This window comes from Salvelinus sp. IW2-2015, linkage group LG27 (genome assembly GCF_002910315.2).
Source record: "Salvelinus sp. IW2-2015 linkage group LG27, ASM291031v2, whole genome shotgun sequence".
Taxonomy (NCBI): Eukaryota; Metazoa; Chordata; class Actinopteri; order Salmoniformes; family Salmonidae; genus Salvelinus; species Salvelinus sp. IW2-2015.
Window position 1 is genome coordinate 12,809,169 of NC_036867.1, and position 11,116 is coordinate 12,820,284.

Genomic DNA, 11,116 nt, shown 5'->3' on the forward strand with positions numbered 1-11,116 from the left:
AAATAATTTCAATTAATGCTCAGCTGTGCCTCGCAAGTGCTACACCAACTGATCTAGTTTGTTATCAAAGCTTGAGTTTTGAAATATAATATGGTCTGAGAAGAACAATATTGGCAGGCCAGGCATATAGCAAATATGCTGTGATAATGTATTAGGCCTAATGCACAAACCTTATTCCTACATAACTGTTTTTATTAGGTTAATGTTCCGTTTTTTAAGTCATGTTTTTTTTTTTAATGAAGCGGTAGATCTCGGCTTGCTTTTTGACTGCGAAAGGGATCTTGTCTCAGAAAAGGTTGGTGACCACTTGGCTATTTGATCTGAGAAATGTGCATGATGTAAAAAGTGTCTGTCTCGTGAGATTTTCATGAATGTAATTTCCAGACTGTAGGCTACAGAAAATGCCACATACTCTTTGTACCGTAGGCTATAGGCTACATGCTTTATGTTAGACCTTTTTTATTTATTTTTACAAAGTGGGCACTGCTTATCATGGGGCGGCATCAGCGCTCACCTAAATAGCCCATATGCCACTGGGTGAGATAAATTATCACTGTTTTTTAGCAGAATTATGTGATGTATTATGTGTTGTTGGAGGTGCAGGTTGGTCAGTTTAGCTCGGGAAATGCCTCCATTGTCAATCTGCAGCCCTAGGCGGCTGCCTAATCTTGCTTAATGTGCGGGCCGGCCCTGCATCACACACATCTGTGAACTTTCCTTAAAGAGAAATTCATTTCAGTCCTGGTTTTCTCCCGAAGCTGGGAAAAACATTAAAGGAGCATGGAAGCTCTTCCAGCCATTGGGTCCCTAGTGGGAGAGGAAAGACCTACTTAGCTTTGAAAGCAGGACTCATTTACCTAACAGGAGTAAGAGGGCTAGTCTGGTGCTTTCATTAAGGAAGTGGCACGACAACAAAAAACATTTATTTGACAAGGCTTTGGTGACAAAGCAAAGTCAGTGCCATGAGGAAGTAAAGTCCTTTGTTGTAAAAATAGACTTGAATGGTCGTGGTTGTAGGAATAATGAAATGAAGATGTATTTATTTTGCTGGAAAATGTTGGTCCCCTGACGTGTTATTTTGTATTCTGAATTTGGTCCATGTCTTTCAAGAAGTATGGTTAGGCAATATAGCAGGTTCTACTTTGGCACCCTCAAGTGGTCTTTTCTCACATAGCTGCAACATTAGTAGAAATTATAAGGAAATTGCGTATACTATACTAAGAGAGAATGGTCAGACAACAAAATATGTAAATTGCTTGAAGTTATAGACCAAGACCAGTTACGATTACATGGTTTTTGTAGTCATTCATGAGGTAATCATTGCTGTCTTTGTAATAAGCCATACCCCTTCTGTTCCTCCAGGCTGTTCCAAGGTGACCTGCATCAGCCTCACCCAGGAGGCTTCAGTCCAGCTCTCTCCGCTGCATGGCCAGCAGATATCCATCCACTACCTGGACATGTCTGACTGTTTTTCCCTGGAGGACCAGGGCCTCCGCACCATTGCCTCCCACTGCCCCCGCCTCACACACCTCTACCTGCGGCGCTGCACGCGTCTCACTGACGAAGCCCTGCGCCACCTGGCTCTGCACTGCCCCTCCGTCAGGGAGCTCAGCCTCAGCGACTGCCGCCTGGTGGGGGACTTCGGGCTGCGCGAGGTGGCCCGCCTGGAGGGCTGCCTGCGCTACCTGAGTGTGGCCCACTGCGGCCGCATCACAGACGTGGGGGTGCGCTACGTGGCTCGCTACTGCCCGCGGCTCCGCTACCTGAACGCGCGGGGCTGCGAGGGCCTCACGGACCACGGCCTGGGACACTTGGCCAGGAGCTGCCCCAAACTCAAGTCCCTGGATGTAGGCAAGTGCCCGTTGGTGTCAGACAGCGGGCTGGAGCAGCTGGCACTGTATTGCCAGGGCCTGAGGAGGCTGAGCCTGAGGGCGTGCGAGAGCGTGACGGGTCGAGGTCTACGGGCCATAGCCGCGAACTGCTGCGACCTGCAGCTGCTCAACGTACAGGACTGCGAGGTGTCGCCGGAGGCACTGCGATTCGTTAGGCGCCACTGCAGACGTTGCGTCATAGAGCACACGAACCCCGGGTTCTTCTGAGAGAGGGATCACTGGATTCACCTTCTGACAAATGGATATGTTTAAATTCCTGCTCTGGGGTTGACCAAGAAGAGGGCTGAGTTGTCAGGACTAGTTGGAAATGGTGTGCAATATCCACTTGTGTATTTTCTTAAGGTAATTTGCATGGTTAATAATGCTGTTCTTTGTGTACACTCACATGGAATGTATTTAACATATTTATCTGTATAAAGGGAGGCAAATGTTTCAATGTATTAGACATTGTTTGGTATTCCTCTCACATGTCACATTTCGGATGTAACGTTTGCTATGCAATAACATTGAGCACTGGGTACAAATTCATTTCGAATGCCTTCTCTTTACCTTTGTCCATCTTTTGTGCTTCATTTCATCAACTTTAAGGAGACAGATATACACCTTTACATTGTACACATTCCTTTTTGCGCAGGAAGTTATTCCACACCAAACCACTATGAATGTATCACTAGTAAGCTAACCCAATAACCAGCATATCTGGTGACTTCTTAACCCTGTGTTCAAAACCAGTCGAAAGAAAGGTGTATCTTTGTCAGTCTTAAGTGCTTATAATGTTTCTTTTTTTGTATTTTGTGTGCATATGTACTTTATCAAATCTAATAGACAATCACTTCAATTGAGCTCAATGGTGTCATGCGTCTTGACTATTTTATCTTGCAAAGTACAGTGTATGGAATTAGTGTATAGACTCAATGTATCGACTCAGTGTACAACTACGTTTTACTACCAAATAGAAAACAAAAGGATTGGTGTTCTTTTGACCAGGAACATGTTGCTGCTACAATTATTCTAATAAACAGCTTTGTAATAAACAATTCTTCAACCATCAGGACATATTTTTCACACAGAATGAAGTGAAAATAGCCACGAGACGTGACGCCCATGTGGACATGAGTATGCAGGAAGTTCATCTGTAGTAGCACTCGCTATTTAGTGCCGTTCAGGTGCTTGAAAAAGCAAATACCGGTGCTACCATAAGTGGCTTGCTACCATATACTGTATCATACACTATATACAGTAACTTAGCTGACAGAGGGAGCCGCAGAGAGAGTGCGAGAGATAATCCGTTGAGTTGTTAAACCAAAGGTCATTGTTCTGTGTGTGTCTGCGCATGTGTGACACAGCACTTCACAGCACGCTTCCTGTTTATTCATTCCATTGCTGTGCCATGTTACCTCATATGGTAAGGACTGTGTGTCACCGCAACTTTGGCCACCATCCTCTAGGGTTGTGTTCCTGTTATAACACACTGACAAAGAAGAGTAGAATAACATTTGAGTACCTGAGTGTTAAACAATAGTTATTTTCACTGTCTTGTATTGTAGCTACATGTCTTCTTCTCTGTTCTTCTGTTATCTTTAAGTAGAAATTGGAATTTCAATCACTGACTGACACCCAATGACAATTAACACTGATAGTCAATGGTTTGTGTGTATGTGAGTGTGTGCGTGTTTATGATTAATTTGAATGCCTATGTAATGTATGTGTTTTCATCAGTCTGAATTTCTCTTTCTCTCTGAAAGTAACAGCCATGATGAAACAGCTCCTGTTGACTTTTTGCCTGGCCGTAGGCCTTTTCAGCACTTTGTTAGCTCAAACAGGTACATATTGCATTACAGATTTTGGCCTTATTTAACCTACAACCTGATCCTACTCCCCTCCTTTTTACCTATTGGTCAAATGACTTCAAGTCTTACTGACAGACACGTATGTACTTCTAGAGGCTTCTAGCCCTTTGGTAACCCTAAAGAGTGGTAGTGTTCGTGAGCAGTACAGGACAGTGAAGGGCACAGAAAAGGTAGTGGAGGAGTACCTGGGGATTCCCTTTGCAACCCCGCCTTGGGCTCGCTGAGTCTGACTGCTCCTTTGCCTGCTGAGCCCTGGGAGGGAGTGAGAGATGGCACCAAACTACCCCTTACTCAGGTTATGGTTTGGATCCATGGGGAAGCTTAGCTGTGGGTGGAACCTTCCAATATGATGGATCGGCTCTGGTGGCCTATCAGAATGTGGTTGTGGTTGTCATTCAGTATCGCCTTAGCATCCTGGGTTTCTTCAGGTATGACCTTGACAACATTTCACCAGTGTTACTCTACATTTACTCCAATTCGCATTAAGTGCCTTAAACTCTAACTGAACTATAGTATGTTTTACAATGGTGCCTTGAATGTTCATTTGATGTGCCAGGTGTGCCAAAACAACATTACAACACCAGATGTATTGTTTATTTGGTTCAAGTACAGGAGAGAAACATGCAGGTGGTAACTGGGGCTTCTTGGACCAGATTGCCAGCCTTCAGTGGGTTCGTGATAATATAATGGATTTTGGGGGAGACCCAGACTCAGTCACCATCTTTGGACAATCTACCTGGGGCATTAGTGCCTCCATGCTGGTAGGTATGAGAAAGACAATGTGACACAGCAGTGAGATGGTCAGGTACAGAAGAAGAGGTGTGGTTGAATTTATACCTCACAGTGTAAACCATCAAAACCAAAGAGAGTAGAACTGTTTGATCCAATGGCTCTGTCTATCACCTGACAGGTGTTGTGTCTGTTAGCTGAGGGCCTGTTTCCCAGAGCCATCCCTATGAGTGGAGTGTTACCACTGGAGGCCCATTACACCAACAACTCACTGGCCAACGCCAAGGTACTCATGAATACCTATGTAACACAGCATCCAGGTCCACACCCACCCTGCCCCCATTAATGCGGGTACAAAACAAACCATTGGTTACAATATGAATAACATGATGGCCCTGACTATGATCTAAAATAGTAACCAGTCTTCTCTGAGAGGGTTTGTTCATGGCAGGTGAATTCCTCTCCCATTCCAGATGATGGCCAATCTGTCAGAGTGTGATGACAGCACTACTGAGAAGATTGTGCAGTGCATCAGAGGGAAGTATGAGGTCATTCTGTTCTGTTTGATGTGGCTTATGTTTGGCATGTTGGTCTATTATCATATGCACCGAAGCTAACAAAAATATCTGTATTTTAGGTTCAGGCATTCTTGGGCCCTGCCATTGATGGTGTGTTCCTGAAAGGGCCTCCTGAAGAGGTTTTGAAGAACAAGGAGTTCCTGAAGGTTCCTATGGTTGTAGGGGTGGTCAACCATGAATTTGGATGGATTATGGCTCAGGCAAGCTCATTGGCTTTTATATCTTGTTGTGAGATTTTCTTTAAGACAACATTCTTGTGGTCATCAGATCAGATCAGATTACTGTACCTGTATCACATTTCCGATATCTTCACCTCTGTTGCAGTCTAACTGTTGTTTCTGATGCCATAGTTTTTTGCACCTCTGGGTTGGGTTGATGGCATGGAGAAGCAGTCTGTGGTATCCGTGATGGATATTTTCTTCCCAGTTTATGTAAGTTCTCCATCCACTTATATACTTCTCTTGCTTAACCCTTTGAACTCACGAAAATTGGCCTACAGTGCATTTGGAAATTATTCAGACTCCTTGAATAATTAATTGTTTTTTCCCTCATCAATCCACACACAATACCCGATAAAAACAGGTTTTTAGAAATGTTTCTAAAGTTATATAAAAAAAATACGAAAATATAATATTTACATAAGTATTCAGACCCTTTACACTGTACTTTGTTGAAGCACGTTTGGCAGCGATTACAGCCTTGAGTCTTCTTATGTATGATGCTACATGCTTGACACACTTGTACATGGGCAGTTTCTCCCATTCTTCACTGAAGATCCTCTCAAGCTCTGTCAGGTTGGATGGGGAGCATCGCTGTACAGCTATTTTCAGGTCTTTCCAGAGATGTTTGATCAGGTTTAAGTCCGGGCTCTGGCTGGGCTACTCAAGGACATTCAGAGACTTGTCCTGTAGCCACTCCTGCGTTGTTTTGGCTGTGTGCTTAGGGTGGTTGTCCTGTTGGAAGGTGAACCTTCGCCCCAGTCTGAGGTCCTGAGCACTCTGGCGCAGGTTTTCATCAAGGATCTCTCTGTACTTTGTTCCGTTCATCTTTCCCTCAATCCTGATTAGTCTCCCAGTCCTTGCCGCTCAAAGAAAATCCCCACAGCATGATGCTGCCACCATGCTTCACCGTAGGGATGGTGCCAGGTTTCCTCCAGATGTGACGCTTGGCATTCAGGCCAAAGAGTTCAATCTTGGTTTCATCAGACCAGAGAATCTTGTTTCTCATGGTCTGAGAGTCTTTAGGTGCCTTTTGGCAAACTCCAAGCGGGCTGTCATGTGCCTTTTACTGAGGAGTGGCTTCCGTCTGGCCTGATTGGTGGAGTGCTGCAGAGATGGTTGTCCTGGAAGTTTCTCTCATCTCCACAGAGGAACTCTGGGGCTCTAACAGAGTGACCATCGGTTTCTTTGTCACCTCCCTGACCAAGGCCCTTCTCTCCCGATTGCTAAGTTTGGCTGGGTGTTCAGCACTAGGCAGAGTCTTGATGATTCCAAACTTCTTCCATTTAAGAATGATGGAGGCTACTGTGGTCTTGAGGACCTTCAATGCTGCAGAAATGTTTTCGTACCCTTCCCCAGATCTGTGCCTTGACACAATCCTGTCTCGTCGCACTACTGACAATTCCTTTGACCTCCTGGTTTGGTTTTTGCTCTGACATGCACTGTCAACTGTGGGACCTTATATAGACAGGTGTGTGCCTTTCTAAATCATGTCCAATCAATTTAATTTACCACAGGTGTACTCTAATCAAGCTGTAGAAACATCTCGAGGATGATCAATGGAAACAGGATGCACCTGAGCTCAATGTTGAGAATCATAGCAAAGGTTCTGAATACTTATGTAAATAAGTATTCTGTTTTAGTTTTTTTATACATTTGCAAAACATTTTAAAAACCTGTTTTCGCTTTGTCATTATGGGGTACTGTGTGTAGATTGATGAGGAAAAACATTTAATTTAATCCATTTTAGACAAGGCTGTAACATAACAAAATGTGTAAAAGGTCAAGGGGTCTGAATACTTTCCGAATGCACTGTATATTGATAGGACTAAATTGAAATGTTTCTTACAGAATAAATATTAAATGCATAAGCATGGTAGCAATTGAAAGGGAATATTTTGGAGTATTAGACAAAAGTTGAGGATACAACAGTTCACCTGGCACAAGACTGAATCCAAACATTACACTGTTGATTTTACGTGCATTTTACATTTACTGTACTTTTCGACGCATTTGTTGATAACGAAATCAGAAAATACTCTGGATAAATTCAGTAACATGATAAGAATATTCCTGGGAAAGTGATAGAATAATTTGTATGTTTAAGATAATGACTAAAGTATTCCACCCTGAAACCATATAATTGTATGAAATGTGTTAACCTCTCTTGGGTATGTGGGACGTTAGCGTCCCACCTCTTCAACAGCCAGTGAAACTGCTGTGCTCCAAATTCAAATACAGAAATACTCATTATAAAAATTCAGAAAACAAAACATATTTTACATAGGTTTAAATATGAACGTCTTGTGAATCCAACCACGGTGTCAGATTTAAAAAATGCTTTACGGCGAAAGCATACCTTACGATTATTTGAGAACATAGCCCACTAGACAATTCATTACAAACAGTAACCAGCCAAGTAGAACAGAGTCAGTGTCAGAAATAGAGATAAAATGAATCCCTTACCTTTGATGATATTCATATGGTTGCACTCAGTAGACATTCATTTACTCAATAAATGTTTATTTTGTTCAATAAAGTCTCTTTATATTCAAAAACCTCAGTTTTGTTCGCGCGTTTTCTTCAGTAATCCACAGGCTCAAACGCAGTCAAAACAGGAAGACAAAAAAAATCAAAGTTATATCCGTAAAGTTCATAAAAACATGTCAAACGATGTTTATATTCAATCCTCAGGTTGTTTTTAGCCTAAGTAATCGATAATATTTCAACTGGACAATAACGTCCTCAATTTAAAAGGTAAACAAGAATTGCTCTCTCTCTGTCGAGCGCATGAAAAAGCTCTGCGACACTTTAGCGTCCAGTCATTCCGAATGCTCTTATTCCCTAATTTTTCAGAATACAAGCCTGAAACTATTTCTAAAGACTGTTGACATCTAGTGGAAGGCATAGAAACTGCAGTTTGAGTCCTAAGTCAATGGATACTGTAATGGCATTGAATAGAAAACTACAAAACCAAAACTACTTCCTGAATGGATTTTTCTCAGGTTTTTGCCTGCCAAATCAGTTCTGTTATACTCACAGACACCATTTTAACAGTTTTGGAAACTTTAGAGTGTTTTCTATCCAAATCTACCAGTTATATGCATATAATATCTTCTGGGCCCGAGAAGCAGGCAGTTTAAATTGGGCATGCATTTCATCCAAAATTCCGAATGCTGCCCCCTACCCTAGTGAAGTTAAGAGTCATAATTCAATAATGTGTGTTACTAGGCCACTGTGATACTATTTCACAATATGAGCTGGGTATAGTTGAGACATTCAAGGACAACTGAACTGTCGACTTGTGATAACGTTGAAACTAATAACTGGAAAGAGGCCTCCCCACCCTCGGGAGGAGAAAAACTGTTAGAAATGGCTAGGCGTGCAGAAGATGATGAAACATGTTGCAGAAGGGTGATAAACAATGTATGTGAATTGTGGAAAAATACAGCCCAACTAAAGAGAGGTGGAGTTTCTACTGATGTGAGTTCATTTGTGTGTGTGTGTGTGTGTACTATAAAAAGATTGTGTTCTCATTTTGAAGTCAGAGTGCTCTCTGAATAAAGTATTAATCTATTGCAGACTGGGACTTTGTCTATTTCTTCATTAACCAGGGCCTTACAACCTCTGGGAATTGGTCAAAGCTTGAGTGACAGTTGAGTTCAACCATTGGGATAAAAATTCTCGTGACAAAAAGTGGGGTAGGTGCAACGTAAGACAAGGGTTTGAGTGAGAGGACTAACTGGTGTCTCCAAGTGGCCACAAGTAATTTCAATGCACTTTTATGACTCAAAGAAGGCTTTTCAACTATAAAGTGCTTTTTTGAGCCTTCATAGCTGTGCAGTTGAGGAACTAGAGCAAGCACACTTGACGTTGTTTTGTTTGGAACACAACTCTGCAATCACACAATTATTGTTGTTTCCGCAATCCAAAAACGGACCATTATAAATCGCATCCTGGGTCAGGTGGGCATCATTTGAAAGCTTGTTCTATTGCCGACATGACTAGCTAAGTTTTAAAATAAGATCTTATAGTGTTAGGCTTTCACAAGGCAATGCAGAGAAACGGATCATAATTTTGGTGCACATAGAAAGTGGTTCCGCGGCAAATTTTGTTACAACAGGCAAACGTCTCATTCTGTTCAGAACAACCCACGGTATGACGCCATGTCATATTGTAACTGAACATCAAACATAGTGATCATAAACATTGACACCGTATATGACATGAGTTTTATGATATGGAAATGGGAAGTGCACATTTAGACTCAAGTGGGGTTTGGTTTGCTTGTTTGACATCAAAGCGGTATTTATTATAATCCTCAACGGCATCTTTCAAAATACATTGAGTCCTCTTAATTTACAGCATTTCCCTCGTTTCCTTTACTCAGTCAACAAAAAAATAGCAAAAGTACCCCAATTAGAGGGAGGGACGGGGGCAACTTCTTGTCACGTACAGTGCTCAAGTTCAGAACAGCTGTCAGTCAAAACCCATACAGTGCTGTGAAGCGCAGAGCCTGAGCTCTGATGTCGTTTATAACATGCTACCATACAGCCACTGCGTTCCAATTTAGGTGCTTATCAGTGCCCAAATATGTCATTTTCAACCCGTATACGGGTACAAGTGTAAAGGGATACACCAATAGTTCATTCCACTGGTTTAGATTGCAATAGGTGGACAAAAAGTCAACATTTTATAGCTAGAATCCTTCATTGCTACATACATTTTTGGAATTATAAATGAATGATATACTGCATACCCATAGATTCTTGAAGAATGTAGCTTATAAATTCCTATTGAGTTTAGTTTAACGGTTGCACCCCATCAGAACCCAAAATATAAGCTTGTTTTACTACAATGTTTGTAAACAATGTAAATGTATAGCCTCAAAACATGGTTAAAACTATAATTTCTATATCATAGAGGGTCAGTCCTTGCATCCATAGCTGCCTATGAATTTGAGTGGTTACCGATATCCAGGGCCATGCCTCAGCTTTTTACCAAAACAGAGGCGGTGTTACACTTTGTTATTATTTGAATTAAGGATTATAGCTTTAAAGGATGCAATCTTCTCAGTTTGAAATCAAGACATCTGGTCGGAATGGGCTTATTGTAGAGGAATGCCTCCAGCATGCGAAAAACCCAGAGGACATACGGGATACATTCAGTGCAGCCTCAGTCTCACCATGTAACTTACAACATCCCTGTGTCATCACTGTGTTAACTCTCCATCCAGAGATTATATACATACTGCGTGTGTCTCCTGATGGACCGATCAGTGAAGAGGACGAAGAGTTAAGCAGGATAGCGATGGCATACATGGCCAACTTCGCACGCACTGGGTGTAATCTTTAATTTCCTTTCATGTTTTTTTTGTCCATTCCCTAAGAGTATCATGAGATATTTCTTAAATGTTGTTTCTTTCTCTCAGGTCTCCCAATGAGCTGGGGTTGGTGGAGTGGACTCCCTTTGACCACACCGAGAGTTAACTGAACCTGGGCTTGGAGCAGACAGTGGGCCTGGGACTGAACCAGAACAGGTCCCACTTCCTGAATGTAGTCCTGCCCCAGAAACTCTCAATCCACCAGACAGCCAATGAGGAGATCTAAATCTCTGGGCTTTACCATATATGGACCCTTCAATTAACACATGATCAACAATTAATTTGGTAACACTTTGGCTACAGGACATTCTGAAATCCATTGGAATATTGAATACCTTATGTTGTATAAACATGCTTTTTAAATACTGTGGCTGTAAAAACACACATGTACCTTGTACAATGGATGAATAAAGATGTAAAAGATTACAGTCCTTGTAAATTATGTTGAATAAATGTGTTATGACGG

General features: G+C 42.0%; 1 protein-coding gene across 2 annotated transcripts in view; it reads left to right on the forward strand.

The window, feature by feature from the left end:
- LOC111953396 (F-box/LRR-repeat protein 7) overlaps positions 1-11,076 on the forward strand; it is a 47,256-nt gene extending 36,180 nt beyond the window's left edge. Inside the window, exons 4-6 of one of the 2 annotated variants that reach the window (XM_023972633.2) lie at positions 1,363-4,757; positions 4,945-5,480; positions 10,699-11,076. In XM_023972633.2, coding sequence (XP_023828401.1) covers positions 1,363-2,099 — 737 coding nt within the window. In that variant the 3' untranslated portion in view covers positions 2,100-4,757; positions 4,945-5,480; positions 10,699-11,076. Of the gene's footprint in view, positions 1-1,362; positions 5,481-10,698 lie in introns of both variants that reach the window. The other variant, XM_023972632.2, reaches the window with a different exon arrangement.
- Positions 11,077-11,116: the final 40 nt, after the last annotated feature.